Source organism: Sceloporus occidentalis, unplaced genomic scaffold (assembly GCF_023333645.1).
Source record: "Sceloporus occidentalis isolate IW3139 unplaced genomic scaffold, rSceOcc1.0.p SCAF_218, whole genome shotgun sequence".
Taxonomy (NCBI): domain Eukaryota; kingdom Metazoa; phylum Chordata; class Lepidosauria; order Squamata; family Phrynosomatidae; genus Sceloporus; species Sceloporus occidentalis.
The window spans coordinates 1,150,378-1,172,000 of NW_028317198.1; the positions used below are offsets into that span (position 1 = coordinate 1,150,378).

General features: G+C 42.8%; 1 protein-coding gene across 1 annotated transcript in view; it reads left to right on the forward strand.

The window, feature by feature from the left end:
- The first annotated feature begins 293 nt into the window (after nucleotides 1–293).
- Nucleotides 294–21,623, forward strand: part of LOC149277333 (uncharacterized) — a 191,164-nt gene continuing 169,834 nt past the window's right edge. The window contains exons 1-4 of the mRNA XM_089503047.1: nucleotides 294–452; nucleotides 4,583–4,670; nucleotides 13,346–13,410; nucleotides 20,366–20,559. Of these exons, the coding sequence (XP_089359173.1) occupies nucleotides 294–452; nucleotides 4,583–4,670; nucleotides 13,346–13,410; nucleotides 20,366–20,559 (506 nt within the window). The remainder of the gene's footprint in view (nucleotides 453–4,582; nucleotides 4,671–13,345; nucleotides 13,411–20,365; nucleotides 20,560–21,623) is intronic.

Here is a 21,623-nt window from a genome sequence, read left to right on the forward strand (position 1 = left end):
ATTTGCAAACAGCTCCCGTTTTTATTCCAATAAACAAAGGACACAAAATCCTTCCCGCCCGCAAATTACCGCAGAGTTTGCGAACTAGCGTTGTCATGGCGTTCTGAGCGGAAGTGCGAGTAATCGGATGGGTTGTTCCTGAGCATGCGCTCTAGCGCTTTAGCCGCCATTTTGTATGTAACTGTCTTTAGTGGTATACGCTAACGAGCGTTTAGATAATTTTCTTTTTTTTGTTTTGTTTTGTGGAGTTGTGGTTATACGAGTATTCCTGCTCATTTTAACTGCAAGACAGCATGGCAGAAGGTCAGATTCCTCAGGAGTTGGGCGCAATTGCTGAAACTGAGAAAAAGAAGTTAAACGAGCTGCGGGTCGTAGACTTGAAGGCCGAACTGAAAAGGCGGAACTTGGACACCGGTGGCAACAAGAGTGCTTTGATCGAGAAACTACGAAAGGTGACACTAGCGCAGGGTTAACGAGATTTTTTTTTTCTGGCCGTTCATTTACTCCTTTACACTCCTTTGCAACCAAGTATTACTAATTGTGTGTTTTGCAAGTCAAACATTCGTAAAGATTGCGCTGCTTTCATATTTTTTTTCTTGTAAATATAATCTGCTTGTGCTGCAAAGGAAGTTGTTACTTGGCTGCACTGCATTGTAGTAGATGTTAAAATCTGTCGAATTACTGGCAGGCGTAAAGGGGGTTACTGTGTGAGAAGATCAAGTTGAGAGGAATTCTAATTTTCTGGTAAAATATGTATAGATACGTGTATTTTTGCATTTAAGTACAGCCCTGCTAAACAATAACTAGTATTCATATAGCACTGGGAGAAAGTCCCAGTGGGACTCAAAGGAGCATTCGGGGTGAATTCTGCAAAATTCCCAACCCTATGTGTTTGCAGGGTGAATACCATGAAAACGTAACTTAAATGGGCCATGCTCGTTTCCACCCCACTTTGTACATCCCCTTTTCCAATGCCATCTTTAATGCGTGGTATATACTTATACTCATCATGATCCACCAGGTGGTGGTCTAAAAGGCAGTCTATGTGCTTGATGCTGCAAAGTGCCCATGTGTTAAGCAAACTTACAATTTGACATGAAAAGAGAATTCACTCCATTGTACTGGAAGGCTGGGTCTCTTTAAGAGATATGTGCACCAAACTCTGCTAAAGAGTACCGTATTTGCTCGATTATAAGACGACCCCCCAAAATCTGAATATTAATTTAGGAAAAAAATAAAAAGCCTGAATATAATATTGAGAAAAATATTTTTTGCACATCTGCCCCCTGGCTTGCCACTCTGCCCCAGAAATGCCTTATAGCCCCTATATGCCACTGTGCCCCATGATATGCCTTTTAACCCTCTAAATGCCACTGTGCCCCATGATATGCCTTTTGACCCCTTATGTGCCACTCTGCCTCCAGAATTGCCTTATACCCCTATATGCCACTCTGGCATTTAGGGGGTTAAAAGGCATATTATGGAGCAGAGTGGCATATAGAGGGTTAAAAGTCATTTCTGGCGGCAGAGTGGCATTAAGGGGGTTAAAAGGCATTTCACAGAGCACTCTGCCTCCAGAAATGCCTTATGACTCCCTCCCCCTCCCTCCTCCAAACTCACCGGAGCTTCTGAGTGCATAGTCCGGGCAGCATGTAGGTAGAGCGCTACGTGATTCGTGTACACAACTTCCGCTGCAGCCAGGAGGAGGTGCGGCTAGCAGCGGGGGTTGTCTCCGTCCATGGCGCAGACCTTCCTCTGCTGTCAGAGTTCCCTGGCCGCCTCTGACAACCGGGGAAGGTCTGCGCCATGGACGCACACAACCCCCGCTGCTAGCCGCACCTCCTCCCGGCTGCAGCGGAAGTTGTGTACATGAATCGCGCAGAGCTCTACACGCTGCCCGGACTAAGCACCAGGGCCTCAGAAGTACCGGTGGGTGGGGTGGGGAACAGGAGGATCCAGGTCCACTGCATCGCTGCGGGGGATCTGGAAAAAAAGAAAAGGCCTGAATATAATATTGAGAAAAATATTGTTTTTATTTCCTTTTTTTTTTTTTTTTTTTTCTTTTCTCAACCAGCCCCACCGGAGCTTCTGAGTGCATAGTCCGGGTAGCGTGTAGAGCTCTACACGCTGCCCGGACTAAGCACCGGGTAGCATGGAGAGCGCTACGTGATTCATGTACACAACTTCCACTGCAGCCGGGAGGAGGTGCGGCTAGCAGCGGGGGTTGTCTCCGTCCATGGACGCACACAACCCCCGCTGCTAGCCGCACCTCCTCCCGGCTGCAGTGGAAGTTGTGTACACGAATCTTGTAGCTCTCTACACGCTGCCCGGTGCTTAGTCCGGCCAGTGTGTAGAGCTCTACGCGAATCGCGCAGAGCTCTACACGCTGCCCGGACTAAGCACCGGGGCCTCAGAAGTACCGGTGGGTGGGGTGGGGAACAGGAGGATCCAGGTCCCCTGCATCGCTGCGGGGGATCTGGATCTTAGTCTCATAGTCAGACCTAGTTGAGGTCTGATTATAAGACGACCCCGATTATAAGATGAGTGGTATTTTTCAGAGCATTTGCTCTGAAAAAAACCTCGTCTTATAATCGAGCAAATACGATAAGTCCCTGGGAAAGAGAAAAGACATTTTTAAACATGGGTATATAATACAGTGCAGTAATGTAGGTTACCAAGATAAAAATTTGTCAACCCTTTGGTTCCAGTAAACTTTCTTGTATATGCAGACCATTGTGGTTGCTCATATATATATTTTGGGTGACCTCCATGCACAATCACCCCCCTGAGCTGATTCTTTATGGCAGTGCTGTGAAGTCCCGTGCTGCATAGACTCATGTGTTAGTGTCCAATTCATTAATTACCAATGCACCATTGTATTGTCTACCACAGTGTGATAAGGGGTGTCGATTGGTTTAGCGACGATCACCGAGCAAGTATACATGCAAATTGTAAATATGCACCTTCTGGAAAATGTTATATAATGGAAAACCTAGAACTTTTGTTTTCTTTTAGCAGTAATACAATTTAGTTTGAGTTTCACCAACCATATAGTTCAGCGCTATGGAATTTGATGGTGCTATATAAAACAATAAATAATAATAATAGTTACACCTTTAAAACATGGCCCTTCCCTGATCCAGGGGCTGTTAAAGTCATATTCACAACATGAATACCTGGATGTACTGTTTACAAAAACATTTAAAGGAAAAGTACTAACAATCTGTTATTGTTAGTGTGCAATTATGTTTCTTGATTTCAGTATTTTCTAAAATATTAAAGCATTTAAGTTTATGCAGATGTCCGTGTACTACTGTTTTGGAATATGAGTCTGTGGGTCTCCAGACCCTCGTGAGAATTCTGGGCAGGTACTGCATTCAACCATGCAAATCAATGAAGCCCAGCTGTCTAATCACATGATTTGATAGGGTATATCGAATTGACTGGATTTAGAGATGTACCAAAAATAGGACATAAGCACAGACTGACCAGATGTCCAAAGGCCCCCCAAAAAATACACATCTCTCAAAGGCTGTTTTGCCTCTTAAATTATTTGACAAACCCATGCATGAGGGGTATCACTGTACTCAAGATATGTTGGGATGTTGTGACGTGTTCCAGGAGCGGTAAATTCATACCTAAAGTACAAAGTATATGGGGGGAAAAAACCACACACACAAATACCTCCACAAATTTTGACAAAGGCTGGTGGGAAAATTAGTGCATGGAAAGGGTTTTCAAACATATGGTTTGCTCTGAAAAATACCCCTTGTCTTCTAGGTCATCTTATAATCAGATCTGAAATAGAGCTCTGACTACAAGACTAAGATCCAGATCCCCTGCAGCGCTGCAGGTGACCTGGATCCTACTCCGACAGCCGGTGAATGTGTGCGCACAACCTCTGCCGCTGCCCAACACTTCCGCTAGGGCTTCTATGACGGAGCGCCGGCGTGACATGACCTTCCGGTGCTCAGTCATAGAAGCCCTGGCAGAAGTGTCGGGTAGCGCTAGCAGCGGAGGCTGTCTATCCGCATCGCGCTCATGTTCCCCAGCTGCCCCATTACACAGCAGGGAGTCTGGAGCACGAGGGACAAGTCGGGGGGGCGAGTGGCATATAGGGGGTTATATGGCATATCTGGTGGCATGTAGATGGGTATAAGGCATATCTGGAAGGCAGGTTGACAAAAGGAAATAAAAGCAAGAAATGCATTTTTCTCAATCATAGTTTTTATTAAATTTGAAAAAAGTTTACATGTAAATTAATATTATTATGCATGTGTGTATAATATATAGTTTTTCAGTTTTATTAATTATAGATTGCACCGTTGATGCACCACTAATGCAGTAGTTGCATTTCACTTGCTTTCACTTCCCTTTTATAACAGATGCAATCTGCAATCAGCTAGCCCGCTATGAATGTAATGTAAAATGGTTAATCTATCGGAATTTACAAATGTGAGAAGGTGCTCATCACTGTTAGCTGTCTTTTAAAGAATGGTAATTAAGACGCACATGCAAACATTTTCAAATTTGCTTGCAGATCGTTTAAAATTACTTTTTTTTTTCTTTCTGTGTTCCACAGGCGATAGTGGAAGAAGGTGGAAATCCAGATGAAATCCACTTAGCATCAGAAACTTGCAGTAGGAAGACACCTAAGAGAAGTGGCAGAGGTATGTGTTATTTAAGTAGTAAAAAAAAATAGGGATGCACTGATAGGGAAAATTCAGGATTCACTTGGCTGAAACCGAAAATGCCCCCCCCCCCCCATCCAAAAGAAAAATATAACCACACTTTTAATAAAAAATCTTGCAAGTAGGTAACACACCAAAATTGGAAAAAAACAATTCCATAACTATTAATGATTAACATTCACACTCCTATCATCCCCAGGCAACCAGTACATGCTGAAACCTGTGTATGCCTGGGAATGATAGGAATGTGATTGCTGTTAGCAATCATATATTTAATATAGAAATCGCACTCCTATCATGTACAAGCAACCAAAACATGCTGAAACCTGGCTATCTGCCCCCCTTGTGTATTGATGCTGCCAGCATAATGGGGTCTGCACATCACTTAGACTCCCTGTGCCATGCTACCACCAACTTATACATCCATGCTATCACACACACATTCATTCATTTACTCATTCAAACATTCATTCATTCACAGATACTCATTAATTCCCTCAATCATGCATTCTCATTCATTCCCTCAATCGCGCATACTCCGCTGGGTTCCTGCTTCCCCCAGGCGGAACAAGAGATGCTGCTCGTGCAATATGTGCAAGCAACGCACAGGTAAGCAGCAGGGCCCCTGCGGGTGATTTATTTTCGGACGTTTTTTGTTTGTCGATAATGCTTTGTTTCGGTACTTCCCTAATAAAATACAATTCAAAAAAGCTCTATATAAAGCAATCACACTGCTATCATGCCCAGGCAACCAGTACATGCTAGAACCTGGGCATGATAGGAGTGTGGTTTCAATAACAATATTACTTAAATGATTGCTAGCAGCAATCGCACTCTTATCATGCAAAGTCAGCCAGTACATGCTGGAGTCTAAGTATGCCTGGGCATGATAGGAGTGTGATTGCTGTTAACAAATATATATATATCTGCATTTTGTGTCCAATTTTGGTGTTACTTTTAATAAAAATGGTTAACACTAAAAAAAAAAATATATATTATATGAGAAATTTTGCCCTTTTTGCGGCATTTCGGTTCAGCGATTATTCTCTTTTCCTGTGAATAGTGTAACCATGTAAGCTGTATATTGTTTTTTCAAGGAGAGATAGAGCTTTCTTTTGATACCATAGTTAGATGATTAGCTAAACATTTATAATGAGAAGTTTAGTAAAAACTAGGGAACTTTTTTTTTTTTTTTCCCTCCGAATCCTCACAAAATTAGGTAAAGTGATGGAAAATCCCCTCCAAGCTTATCAATTCAGGTGTCCTGATTTCAGAAATACCTAATTTATAGAGATTTTCAATACTTTCCCAGCACTTATAGGGAACATACTATAAGGTGTACATTATTTGTAGCATTTTTATGCTTATGGCTCAACGGGTTTGGGGATTGTAAACGGGGGCAGGAGGGTTATACTGGGTAGATGTTGTGTTAAGGCAATGGGATGTAAGGTTTTATTTTTTGTATTGTAAAAAGGTCCTCTTAGGGACCTTTTGAACATGTTATTAATGCCAGTGATGTCACAATGACATAACTTAGCTCACTTTATTGTTTTTTTTTAAATAATATTTATTGTATTAGTGATATATATATATATATATATATATATATATATATATATATATATATATATATATATATTTATTTTAATCGCTAACCTGTTTTTTTTTTTCTCAGTTTCGCTTCTTAGCATGGGAGGAGGGTGAGAAAATGGTTTCTCACTCTCCTCCCCGCAAACAACCCCCCCCCCCCCCCGCACCGATCACACTGTGATCTCTGTTCAAGTCCTCACAGATTGGACAGCAGAAAGCTGGCGATGCTGGGTTCTGCTGTCCGGGGAGGAGTCCAGACTGTCAAACGACAGCCTGATCTCCCGTGCAGCAGCAGGGATGTGTCCCTGCTGTTACAACAAGGGCAGGACGTACCGGTACATCCATAGGGGACTGAAGGGGTTAAGATAAATGCTTGTTTATACGAACCCCATTCTATAACAACGACTTATGTGTTTGTATATACTTCTCCTCTCTCAAACCAATACTGCCAATTGATATGCGTGGAGAATAATCCGTTCTACGTTGTGTATTAATGATAAATGTAATACCCTTGTTACCGCCTCCAAGAACTAACAAAAACCCGTATCCCCTTTTCCAGATAATATATATACCGTATTTGCTCGATTATAAGACGACCCTGATTATAAGACGACCCCCCAAAATCTGAATATTAACTTAGGAAAAAAAGAAAAAGCCTGAATATAAGACGACCCTAAAGGAAAAAAGTTTTACCAGTAAATGTTAATTCATGTAAACTATTTTTTTAAATAAAAGCTATGATTGAGAAAAATATTTTTTTTGTTTTTATTTCCTTGTATTTTCCAACCTGTCCCCCAGTTACGCACATCTGCCCCCAGGCTTGCCACACCAATATGGCACTGTGGCCCATGATATGCCTTTTAACCCTCTATATGCCACTGTGCCCCATGGTATGCCTTTTGACCCCCTATGTGCCACTCTGCCTCCAGAAATGCCTTATACCCCTATATCCCATTCTGGCATTTAGGGGGTTAAAATGCATATTATGGGGCAGAGTGGCATATAGGGAGGTATAAGGCATTCCAGGAGGCAGTGGCATTAAGGGAGTTAAAAGGCATTGTATAGAGCACTCTATAAGGCATTTCAGGAGGCAGAGTGCTCTATTAAATGCCCCCTTAACGCCACTCTGCTTCCTGAAATGCCTTATAACTCCCTATATGCCACTCTGCCCCATAATATGCCTTTTAACCCCCTAAGTGCCAGAGTGGCATATAGGGGTATAAGGCATTCCAGAAATGCCCTATGTCCCCCATTTAACACACACACGCGCACACACGCACACACACTTACCGGTGCTTCCAAATTCCTGCTGTATTGCCGGGGCAGCGGGTTGACGTCTCCTTCCGCTGCAGCCGGAAGGAGGTGGAGTTGGCAGCGGGGGGTTGTCTGCGTCCGTCGCGGATACCTTTCCCGGCTGTCAGAGATCAGAGTTCCGGCACCTGTGCGGGGAACTCTGATTTCTGACAGTCGGGGAAGGTATCCGCGACGGACGCAGACAACCCCCGCTGCTAGCCACACCTCCTTCCGGCTGCAGCGGACGTTGTCTACGCGGATCGCGTAGACGTCAACCCGCTGCCCCGGCAATACAGCAGGAAGCACCGGTAAGTAAGTGTGGGGGGGGGAGACAGGAGGATCCAGGTCCCCTGCAGCGGTGCGGGGGATCTGGATCTTAGTCTCATAATCAGACCTCTATTTGAGGTCTGATTAGAAGACGACCCCGATTAGAAGACGAGGGGTATTTTTCAGAGCATTTGCTCTGAAAAAAACCTCGTCTTATAATCGAGCAAATACGGTATGTCTAGTTCTACTAAGATTTTCTACCTGATATTACAATAAGACAGCCAACCCAAGATTCTTACCAGAGAGAGACCTTTAATTAGAATCTGCCCAGAATTCCTGCACCCAAACCCTGCCGTGTTCCACCTGACGGCCTGGAGGTTGAACGCGAACTGCTGAGAGCGCAAGGTTTTTCTTTTCGTGTGGCTGAAACTCTTCTGCAGAGTAGAAAGAGGGTTACCTCTCTGCGGTACATTAAGATGTGGAAGAGATTTCACGGTTGGTGTTGTTCCAGGGGAATTTTGCCATCTTCATGTTCCTCGGCCTCCATTTTGGATTTCTTACAAGAGGGATTCGACAGTGGACTTCAACCTTCCACTATCGGGGTGCATATTTCTGCCATCAGTGCTCTCCTGGGGTTTGAGCTTATATCTAGGGCTGCAACTAACGATTATTTTAATAATCGATTAGTTGGCCGATTATTTTTTCGATTAATCGATTAATCGGATAAAAAAAAATATGCAAATTTTTAGTTTATTTAAAATAATTTAATGAACTGGATGTTAAAAAACAACTTAAAATTTACATTAACATTCTTATTTTGTTATGATGTAATAAAAAAACAATATTTTCAAAGTACAAAAACCCAAACACAATATTTATGAAACAAAATAACCCCAAACATTCTGAAAAGAGGTGAACTATTACTGTTCAAGAAACTTTGCCCCAGCCCTGGCACTTTGCACCCAGCACTGAAGAATACTTACCTCCGGAACGCGTCACATCCGTCACGCAACTAAAAGAAGGCGGAGAGTGCAGAGCGTGTAGCGGAAGCGGGGAACGCTCGCGGAGGTAAGTAAAAGGAGCCAACAACGAATCGATCACTCGATTAATCGATAACAGAAATCGTCGACAACGATTTCCGTTATCGATTATTATCGATTTTATCGATTCGTTGTTTCAGCCCTACTTATATCTCTGCCTGAGGTTAGACGTTTTACCAAGGCCATCGTCCGGATGCGTCCTCGCTCTGTCACCAGAATGGTTCCATGGGACTTGAATCTCGTCCTTCGTAGACTCACGTTTCTCTGTATTTTCTATCGCTGAAGACGGCCTTTTTAGTAGCCATTACTTCCGCTCGTCGGATTTGTGAACTTCAGGCTCTGTCTATGAAGGAACCGTTTCTCAGTTTTTTCCCGGATAAGGTGGTTCTCTCTCTACCGCCGGAATTTGCACCCAAGGTTCAGTCGGCTTTCCACGAGAATCAGGAGATCGTGCTGCCTACCTTTTTTCCTGCTCCTGGCTCAGCTGAAGAAGAAGCTCTTCACTCTCTCGATCTGAAGAGATGCCTCACCATCTATTTGGAACAGACTCTGCCCCTGCGTAAGTCCTCTCATTTGTGTGTGGCCTCTTCGGGCCCAACAGAGGTGTCAGCATCTCCAAGTCTTCCATCGCTAAGTGGATTGTTGCGACCATCAACTTGGCATATTCTGCGGCTGGTCAACCTGCTCCTGTGGGGATCCGTGCCCACTCTACTAGGGCGGTCTCCACTTCCTGGGCCGAAAGATGTTGTATTTCGCCTGACCAGATCTGCAAGGCGGCTACTTGGCGAACTCTCCACGCTTTTGTACAGCATTACCGTCTCGACCAGATGGCTCAGGAGGACTCTCTTTTTGGTCGGAAGGTCCTTGAAGCTGTTTTGTCTCCTTAAGTCTACCCACCCTTCTGCTTTGGTACATCTATCCTTAGTGTCACCTGGGGTGGCAGGGAAGCAGGAAGTTCTACTTACTGAGAGCTTCTTTTCCCTGCCAATCCCTGGTGACACGTTTTTGTTCCCTCCCTTCCCTTCAATAAAATTTTTGTTGTATCAGATTGCTTTTTCTGTGTGGTCTTTGGTATTCACTGTAGTTAGTAGGAGGGGAGGGGCTTTTAAGTTGTTTTGAGTCCTGCCCTATCTCAGGTACGGAGCAGGAGTCTATCCTTAGTGTCACCAGGGATTGGCAGGAAAAAGAAGCTCTCGGTAAGTAGAACTTCCTGTTTCAAATGTCTCTTCCAAAAAGTTCTGCAGCATCTTACCACCATGCCTCTTAATACCGGTATGGCCACTGTGCGCCCCTCCCCCGGTATGGCCACTGTGCGCCCCTCCCCCGGTATGGCCACTGTGCGCCCCTCCCCCGCTATGGCCACTGTGCGCCCCTCCCCCGCTATGGCCACTGTGCGCCCCCCCCGCTATGGAGATTGTGCGCCCCCCCCCCGTATGGATACTGTGCGCCCGCCCCCCCCCCCCCGGTATGGATACTGTGCGCCCGCCCCCCCCCCCCCGGTATGGATACTGTGCGCCCGCCCCCACCGGTATGGATACTGTGCGCCCGCCCCCACCGGTATGGATACAGGAAAACAGCTAAGCTTCACTGACTGCTAAACAAAACATGCATCACTGATGTGGCTGGACTCACTAGCCAAATAAGTTCATTGAAATTGACTGTCTCTTCTGTGCTAGCACAAAGCAGCAGTAGTAAGAAGACTAGCTTAACAATTCAGTTACTATCACCGGCTAGTTTAGCACTTCTAAGAGCAAGATTTATTAACCTGCTCCATTATTATTATTAGACTGCTTTTTGTTCTTTGTAAAGATGCAGCACAGCCATTGGACAAGCCCTCAGCATAATGTTACAGGAGTGAGCTGATCGGCTCACTTAATGTCACTTCTTTCAGTGCAGGTAAAATGCAGAGACTCTCCTCCTCTTAGTGTAGTTAAAATGGCGGCCATGGAACCAATGGAGGAACATTTTCGTATTGCCCACATTCGTTTTCTATTGTTCCATTGTCACATACATTCATTTTGTTCAGTCAAATGGACAAAGTGGCAAAATCTGGCAATGGGTGCGCACAAAAACAAATTTGCGAGTCTAAGTCTAACTTGCGGCTCTATTTGGAATACCTGGTTGATAAATCAGAACGTGTTATCTCCACTTAATGGGATGTCTCATTCTCTCAGATTATATATTAAATTAATGTGTTAGAACTTTGGTGTCCTGTAAACTGTTTATATACTGTGTATGTTTCTTTGTCCTTTGTTACGAATGTGCTACTCTCAATCAATTTACTAAACTGGTGTTTGATATTTAAGCAAATGTAACTAGGGCTGCAACAACTAATCGATAAAATCGATAATGAAAATCGTTGCCAACGAATTTCATTATCGATTAGTTTAATCGATTTTTATCATTTATAAAATGAGGGTTTTTTCAGAGCAAACGCTCTGAAAAATACCCCTCATTATATAATCAGTTTCAGTGACTCACAGCAGCAGCTCCTACTTACCAGTCCCTCCCTGTAATCACTGTGACAACTGGCCCCGCCCCTTCCTTCTTCCAGAACCACATGGCTGTGACACTCATCTAACGAAGTATAAAATTAATATTTGGGCTGCTGAAAGTTAGTGGAGGTGGGGGGGTTAATTTAGGGGCAGTTATGGTTAATGGGGTGTTTAGGGGCAGCTATGGTTAATTATTTTAAATAAATTAAAAATTTCGGCCAACTAATCGATTATGAAAATAATCGTTAGTTGCAGCCCTAAATGTAATCTAACTCAAATATCTGTATATTGGATATGAATTCCCTTTCTTGTCTTGAATTTGTTTTCTTTTTGTATATGTCGATCTAAATTAACAAAAAAGAACACATTTAGTTATTGCCCTGATGGTGGAAATGGGCACCTTCAATGCCTTTAAAAAAAATTATAATTATAGCCAATTTTGTGAAGCTCAACAACCTTTTGCTGTACTTCACAGCCATATCCTTTGGTCTTACCCATTGTGATGAACCAATCACAACCCATGTGTACTAAAAATGTAAAATATCAATGGGAATATACCGTATTTGCTCGATTATAAGACGAGGTTTTTTTCAGAGCAAATGCTCAAATAGAGGTCTGATTATGAGACTAAGATCCAGATCCCCCGCACCGCTGCAGGGGACCTGGATCCTCCTGTCCCCCACACACACACACACACTTACCGGTGCTTCCTGCTGTATTGCCGGGGCAGCGGGTTGACGGCTACGCGATCCGCGTAGACAACGTCCGCTGCAGCCGGAAGGAGGTGTGGCTAGCAGCGGGGGTTGTCTGTGTCCGGTGCGGGGAACTCTGATCTCTGACAGCCGGGGAAGGTATCCGCGACGGACGCAGACAAACCCCCGCTGCCAACTCCACCTCCTTCCGGCTGCAGCGGAAGGAGACGTCAACCCGCTGCCTCGGCAATACAGCAGGAAATTGGAAGCACCGGTAAGTGTGTGTGTGTGTGTGTGTTAAATGGAGGCATAGGGCATTTCTGGAATGCCACCCTGGCACTTGGGTTAAAAGGCATATTATGGGGCAGAGTGGCATATAGGGAGGTATAAGGCATTTCAGGAGGCAGAGTGGCGTTAAGGGGGCATTTAATAGAGCACTCTGCCTCCTGAAATGCCTTATACCTCCCTATATGCCACTCTGCCCCATAATATGCCTTTTAACCCCCTAAATGCCAGAGTGACATATAGGGGTATAAGGCATTTCTGGAGGCAGAGTGGCACATAGGGGGTCAAAAGGCATACCATGGGGCACAGTGGCATATAGAGGGTTAAAAGGCATATCATGGGCCACAGTGCCATATTGGTGTGGCAAGCCTGGGGGCAGATGTGCGTAACTGGGGGACAGGTTGGAAAATACAAGGAAATAAAAACAAAAAAAATATTTTTCTCAATCATAGCTTTTATTTAAAAAAATAGTTTACATGAATGAACATTTACTGGTAAAACTTTTTTCCTTTTATGGTCGTCTTATATTCAGGCTTTTTCTTTTTTATATAAAAAAAAATTATTCAGATTTTGGGGGGGTCGTCTTATAATCAGGGTCGTCTTATAATCGAGCAAATATGGTACTTCAAATGTATTTTTCTCATGAATCCATAGGGGTGCCATTAATTGTGCCACACATATATTAAACTATATATATATATATATATATATATATATATATATATATATATATATATAAAAAACCCCTGTGTTGTCATTGCAATTGCTTGATATCCATGAGAACAGCATATTTTTTCAGAAAATAACATTCTTTACTCATATTTATGTATGTATATGCATGATTGTATGTACGCGCATGTATATATGTGGGTGTAGATGACTTAAACACTAACCTTGTTTTAGAGCACTATTCTCACTGGAATTAATGCTTGTTCTTATTTGTTGTTGCTTAAATAAAGCTCTGTTATAATACTTTAACGTTTCTCAATTAGCACGAAAGCTGGAAGATGAAGGGACTGAAGATAATGGTGTGGAGGATGATTCTGGAGATAACCAGGTAAGAAAAAAAATATAGAAATATTACAGTTTGAGTGTTGCACATTTAGTAAATCTACTGTGATTTCCATAAGGCTAATTATGGATAGACACATGCTGCTTGATGGGACAATTGTATTCATAGTCATCAGAATAACTGAGGGTTAGTTGGATAGGTGGGGAACTTTGGGCTTAATAGTTACTCACTTTGGCTATTAAAATTCTGTGGATGAAGTAGGATTGGTTAGGTGTTACTTTAGCTAGTGGGGATCCTAAAGAGCTGTGTGTTGGGGTAAATACAAAGTATGTATATTTGTAATTAATATGTGCTTGATTAAGTTTATGTGTGTATATATGTATGTATGATAGCTGCAAGCCACTTAGGGGGGAAGTAACAGGAAAGACAGCTGTAAGAAGATATCACACCTATACACTATGTAGAGAAGGAAGGAAATGCATCACCTGGAGATAGGCATGGGAAACATAGCAAGTCAATAACATCACACGGTGGGGTCTTGGGAACAGAGGACAGGGACCTCATTTACACATCAATAGAGAAATCCCTTAAAAAGACATTGTAGAAACACATAGAAAAGGAGACTGGATTGGTGAGTCTCACCTTTGGCACATCACCCACACAGCATACACACTTAGCAGCAGATATTAGATAGATGGGATGTTTGTGAGTGGTATGAATGATTGTCATCTGTATATCACTGTAACTCTGGTTTTGTCTTTGCTGTAACATTAATCTGGGTAGATTCTAATTAAAGCTCTCTCTCTGGTAAGAATCTTGGGTTGGCTGTTTTATTGTAATATCAGGTAGAAAACCTTAGTAGAACTAGACATATATATTATCTGGAAAAGGGGATACGGTTATATGTAGTTCTTGGAGGAGGTAACAAGGGTATTACATTTATCATTAATACACAACGCAGAACGGATTATTCTCCACGCATATCAATTGGTGGTATTGGTTTGAGAGAGGAGAAGTATATACAACACTGTGATTTTAAGTACCAATACAAATTATATTTATTTTTTTTTTCGGGATAAGACAGGCTTCCCTTTGATACCGTTATTTTGATCATATCTAATTTACTATAAGAAGAAGAATATAAAGAACATGGTGAAAAATTAAAAAAGCACTTATCTGTCAGAAATCGCTGTGGAAGAGCATTCAAATGTGTGTGTGTGTGCGCATACCATATTAGCCCCATTTAAAGGCTGCACTTCCCCCCCTAATTTTAAGTATTTGAAGTGGGGGTGCAGCCTATAATTGGGGTTTTGCACATTTCGTATCACCCAACTACCAGGACACGCAGTTCCGGGCAGGTGCTTTTTTTTTTTCTTTCTTTCTTTTTAATTTAGCCCTGCCGTGGGCAAGCAGCACGGTTAGGATCCAGGTCGCCCACAGCGTTGCAGGGGACATGCATCCTCCTCTCTGGCAATCGGTGGACGTCTGCGCGATGCACACAGACAACCTCTGCTGCTGCCCGCCCCTTCTGGCATGTAGACATGGTCAAGACAACTTGCTGAGGTTCAAACCGAGCATCAGAATGAGGGGGGGTTTGAGTTCCTTTTGAGCGTGGCGTGGTTGTTGGTGCCAGACGGGCTGTTCTGAGTATTTCAGAAACTGCTGATCTACTGGGATTTTCACGCACAACCATCTCTAGGGTTTACAGAGAATGGTCCAAAAAAGAGCGGCAGTTGTGTTGGCAGACTGGTTCAAGATGACAGAAAGGCAACAGTAACTCAAATAACCAATCATTACAGCCAAGGTATGCAGAGTACCATCTCTGAACGTACAATATAAATGAGATTTTGCTTTTATGAATTGGCCAAAGCATAATTAAGCTCACCTACCACACGCACACTCTCAATAGGGTGAGAACCTACTCTCAACTCCTGGTAGGCTTCATTTTACATATTTATAGGACTGCAACAAGTAATCGATAAAATCGCTAATAATCGATAATGAAAATCGTCAGATTTTCATTATCGATTATTCGAACCGATTTTTCTCGATTATAAAGAGGTTTTTTTTCAGAGCAAATACTGTGAAAAACTCCTCTCCTTATATAATCCGACCTCAAACAGAGATCGGATTATAACACTAGAATCCAGATCCCCCGCAACGCTGCAGGAGACCTGGATTCCCCTCACTGTCAGCTGGTGGGTGTCCGTGCGATGCGCACAGACAACTTCCGTCTCTCCCCTCCACTTCCGCTGGGGCTTCCACGATGCAGCGCCAGCATCACATGATGTGGAAGCCCCAGCGGAAGTGAAGGGGAGTAACGGAGGCTGTCTGTGCGCATCGTGCAGACCCCCACCAGCTGACAGAGAATCGAGGTCTCCTGCAGAGGCTCATCCTCTGTCAGCTGATGGGGGTCTGTGCAGACAGCCCCCGTTACTCCCCTTCACTTCCGTTGTGGCTTCTGTGAAGCTCCAGTGAAAGTGCCTGTCAGCAACTGAGGTTCACAAAACACCAGGGAGTCGGGTAGAGAGGCAGAGTGGTGTATGGGAGGGGGGGAGGAGGCAGAGTGGTGTATGGGAGCCACCCTCCCATACGCCACTCTTCCTCCTCCCATCACTACACCACCACTGCAGAGTGGAGTATGGGAGGGGGAGGAGCCAGAGTGGTGTATGGGAGGGGGAGGAGCCAGAGTGGAGTATGGGAGGGGGAGGAGCCAGAGTGGTGTATGGGAGGGGGAGGAGCCAGAGTGGAGTATGGGAGGGGGAGGAGCCAGAGTGGAGTATGGGAGGGGGAGGAGCCAGAGTGGTGTATGGGAGGGGGAGGAGCCAGAGTGGTGTATGGGAGGGGGGGAGGAGCCAGAGTCGTGTATGGGAGGGGGAGGAGCCAAAATGGTGTATGGGATGGGGGAGGAGGCACAGTGGAGTATGGGAGGGGGGAGGAGGCAGAGTGGAGTATGGGAGGGGGGAGGAGGCAGAGTGGAGTATGGGAGGGGGGGAGGAGGCAGAGTGGTGTATGGGAGGGGGGAGGAGGCAGAGTGGAGTATGGGAGGGGGGAGGAGGCAGAGTGGTGTATGGGAGGGGGGAGGAGGCAGAGTGGTGTATGGGAGGGGGAGGAGGCACAGTGGAGTATGGGAGGGGGGAGGAGGCACAGTGGTGTATGGGAGGGGGGAGGAGGCAGAGTGGTGTATGGGAGGGGGGAGGAGGCAGAGTGGTGTATGGGAGGGGGGAGGAGGCAGAGTGGTGTATGGGGGGTATAATGAATTTCAAGGTAGCAGAGTGGTGTATGGGGGTGTAGTGAATTTCAGGGAGGCAGAATGGCATATCTGGGGGAGGCAGAGTGGTAAATCAGGGAGTATAATGAATTTCAGGGTGGTGCAGGGCATTTATGGGGGGTGGAGTGGCATATAGGGAGGTATAAGGCATAAATGGGGGCGAGTGGCATATTGGAAGTTATAAGGCATATAGGGGGTATAAGGCTTATCGATATTGGGTATATCAGGGGGGCATAAGACATATCTGGGGGTAAAAGGTATATCAGGGGGCTCAGTTGCATATCACTGGCATATAAGGAGTATAAGGCATATCAGGGGGCACAGTGGCATATCAGGGGGCACAGTGGAATCTCTGGCATAGAGGTATAAGGCATATATGGGGACATATGAGTGGCAAGCTTGGGGTCAGATGTGCATAACTGGGGGCAGTTTGGTAAATAAAAGAAAATATAAACAAGGCTTTTTTCTCAGTTTTTATTAAATATGAAAAATAGTTAACATATGAATTATTATTTACTAATAACTTTGTATTAAAACCTAGTTTGAGAAACACTGGGTTCTTGTAGCTTTTATTATTATGTCAGTAAAATAAGGTGAATAGAGAGAGGCCATTGCAATAAAGAGATGAAAGTGTAAATTGTATGTTTTTTTATTACATTATTTTAAGTTTAAAAAAATTGCATTTTTTTTATCCGATTAATCGAAAAAATAATCGCCCAACTAATCGATTAAAATAATCGTTAGTTGCAGCCATAATATATATATATATATTAGGGCTGAAACAACGAATCGATAAAATCGATAATAATCGCTAACGGAAATCGTTGTCGACGATTTCCGTTATCGATTAATCGAGTGATCGATTCGTTGTTGGCTCCTTTTACTTACCTCCGCGAGCGTTCCCCGCTTCCGCTACACGCTCTGCACTCTCCGCCTTCTTTTAGTTGCGTGACGGATGTGACGCGTTCCGGAGGTAAGTATTCTTCATGTCTGTGCGAATCGCTCTGTGCGATTTATTTTTCTTTTCCCATTTTTAATTTGATGTTAGAGTAAGAAATGGGGGGATTTCCACTTTAAATGGTTGAAGAATTTCTGTAGTATATTTTGTAAATTCTTTGGGTTTTTTTTTTTTTTTTGCAATCTTTTTTTTTTAGGTCGTTTTCTTTTTCTATCTTTTCTAAAACATTCATTTTATATTTTAGGAGAATGAAGAAGCAAGTTGGGAACAAGGTATTTACTGCTTAAAGATAGCATGTTGCTGTCCTTCCAACAATTTGTTTCATGGCTTTGAACAAGTGCACATTTGTGTATGCTGTGCACTTTTACTCTGTATTCTTGGGCCACAGAGATTGGGAAAACATAGCTGCCAGATTAAAGTTCTTTTCCACCTTTTCTTTTTCAAAGTTGATGTTCGCATTTGATAACATGGTGATGAATTTGGTAACATGAGTTGTTTTTTGCTATCTTAGTTTTGAGTATACAAGATCAATCCCTTGTTTAGGACATTGCAAGTGCAATGACAAAAAGAATAGTAAATTCAAGAAGATCAAAGTCATTCTTGAGAAGAACCACGTTGCTTCTTACAGTGGAGTATGCACTGCATTGTTCTTTTGCATGGATCATTGGAAGATGCTTTATTGGTTCAGAAAGCAGGTTTCCCACTGGGGGAGAAAGCAATGGACATTCAGAAGCTGATTTCTTGAAGCATGTCTTGAGAAACCAACATGAAGAAACTCAAGACTTCTCCAGATGTTAGATAGGGGTACATTGCTTCTGAGCTGTGTGTGTGTGTTTTGGGGGCGGGAGGAGCGAACATAGGATTTTCGAAACTCTGTAGATTTCTATTTCGGCATCCATGCCAGCTCCACCTTTGTAACTGCTATTTTTCGTGGTAATTAAATTTTGTGCCGTTCTATTCCTATTAAATCTATAGAAAATGAGAAAGTGCTCGACATTTTGGGGGAAACTGGTAAAACTGAGCAACTTAAAGATGCTGCTCCAGAAGTGAATAACCAAGTTGAAACTTGTGTGGAACCTGAGAAGACCAGTGAGAAAGATGTTTTTGTGACAGTTGAATCTACAGAAAGCACATTAGATTTAGATGATGCGTTAAGTCAAGAGTGTGTAAATGAAGAAAGTCACCCTTTAAATATGGAAGACGTGGGGTCTAAAGAACTGAACTGTAACACAGATTTCCTGGACATTGAAATGATAGAAATAGACAAAACAAGCAATGAGTGTGAGCAGGTACAAGCAAACTTATGTGAAAACTTTGAAGATGAAGAGAAACCATCTTGTGATACTACTGATGGCAAACAAGTGCCAAAGAAAATTGAAGATTGTGCAAAAGAAGCATCAGCCACTAAAGCGTCCTTTACAAAAGAGATCGATCAGAAAATGAGGTTTGTCGCTTTCTCAGTAATAGACAAGATGCCTTTCTCGTTTTTTTGTTTTGTTTTTAAGGATAAATGTTAGTGTTTTTGTCAGTTGGTCATCTTTTTAGTTGTATTTTTTCTTTTTATTTCCATGTGCAGTTTTTTTTTTTGTTTTAAGCTTAAAATTACATATTCAAATAGTTTCATGAAATTGTCAGTGTGTTTCAAAATGCAAGGCTAATAGTTAGTATTGAACGATTTAAAAATGTTTTGTTTTTATTTCCACTTATGGATTTTATTTTTTCCCCTTAGTTATGTTAATGAAGAAACGGAAAAAAAAAAACTTGAAGGATGAGAGAGGTGAGTTCCCTTTTCCCCTTTTTGCTACTGCTTTTATTTTCTGTTGATCTAATTACATTGCTTTTTTTATTTGCCAAATGTTACAATGGCCTAAAAAATTGCAGTATATATGACTTGGGGCTGCTCCTTAGGACTACTGAGCCATGAAGGGCCTTCTTGCTGGGGTAATATCTTGGTTGCTTCAAATAAGTTAATCTTTGATGGCCCCAACAGACCCATTGAGATATGTGGCACACTAGGAATGCTACCCAGTCATTGTGGTCAGGCTAGACCACTATATGCCATTGCCTATAGTACTAGAATTGTGTGTATAGTTTTAAACGTTTGAGTTTCCCTGTTTATTTGATGGTATATAGAGATATATATAGATATATATAGATACATGTAAATAATGCTGAACTGCACCATCAAATTTTAAGCTTGAATTCTTTTTGAAACAAGGTCATTCTGATGCCAGCTCTAGTAGAAATCTATGGGTTAGTGGCCTTTCATCTACCACTAGAGCAACAGATTTAAAAAACCTGTTCAGCAGATATGGAAAGGTAAGTGGTCTATAAAAGCGCAAAGCCTGAAATATACTGTTTTGGGTTTTTTTTTAATGCTTTTATCATTAATGTCCCAAAAGAAAATTACCGTATTTGCTAGATTATAACATGACCCCCCAAAATTTGAATATTAGTTTAAGAAAAAAGCCTGAAAATATAAGAGTACCCTATAAGAAAAAAAGTTTTATTAGTAAATATTCACATGTAAACAATTTTTTCATATTTAATAAAAACTGAGAAAATGCGTTTTTGTTTTTATTTGCTACTCTGCCCCACGGATTGCTACTCTGCCCCCAGATATGCCTTATACCCCCTGATATGCTACTCTGCCCCCCAGATATGCCTTATTCCCCACCTATTTTCCAATCTGCCCCCCTGATATGCTTTATACCCCCCTAAATCCCACCCAATTTACCAATGCATCCCTAGACTTGTCCCCCATGCTCCAGACTCCTTGTTGTCAAGTGGGGGGCAGCCGGTGGATGTCTGAGCGCAACCTCCGCAGCTACACTTCTGCCGGGGCTTCTATGACTGAGCACCAGAAGGTCATGCCGGTGCTCCTTCACAGAAGCCCGACGGAAGTGTCGGGTAGCAGTGGAGGTTGCTGGCGCGCATCGCACAAGACAACCTCTGCTGCTGGCCGGTACATCCGCTGGGGCTTTTCTGGTGGAGCACCGGAAGGTTCATGTCACTCCGCAGCTCCGTCATAGAAGCCGCGGCAGAAGTGCCGGCAGCAGCAGAGGTTGTCTATGCACATTGCACAGACGTTCAACGGCTGCAAGAGAAGGTCCAGGTCCCCTGCAGCGCTGCGGAGGATCTGGATCTTAGTCTTGTAGTCAGACCTCTATTTGAGGTCTGATTATAAGATGACCTTGAATATAAGACGAGGGGTATTTCTGGAAAAAAACTTGCCTTATAATTGAGCAAATACGGTATTTAACCTGAAGTTTAATAAACTGTACCCACAGTAGGCGCCATTTGAATTGTTGGCATATTGATGTGTAGTAATCTGTGCTTAAAGAAAAAAGATGATGTATAACAGTTTTATTGTTCTAAAGGTATGCTCCCAGCAATTGGTTTTGTGCTGTACCTTCAGTAAAATTTTAAAAGAAATACAATAGCAATACTTTCTCATAGTAATAACATGTGCTTCAGTTAATCTGCCACATTCTTTTCCTCTTGTTCTAACTTTAAATTTTATTTTTTTATTTTTATTATACTGGTATCTTCAACAACAAAAAACAGGTGGTTGGTGCAAAGGTGGTAACTAATGCTCGTAGTCCTGGAGCACGCTGCTACGGATTTGTAACAATGTCATCTTCTGAAGATGCAGCTAAATGTATAACCCACCTTCATAGAACTGAACTTCATGGTAGAATGATCTCCTTGGAGAAGGTATTTGTTTTGTATTTTGGTAGGTTTCATGTAAGCTCATTGAACAGGGTAAAGAGTGGGCAGGTGATCAGATGACTCTTATTGGAGTGATATCATGACTGCTTTCAGAGTAATAGAGTAGGAGGGGGTTATACAGGTAATTTTTTTACATTATTACTAGGGCCGCAACTAACGATTATTTTAATAATCGATTAGTTGGCCGATTATTTAAAATAATGTAATAAAAAATTTACAATTTACACTTTCATCTCTTTATCACAATGGCATTTCTCTATTCACCTTCTTATTTTACTGACATAATAATAAGCTACA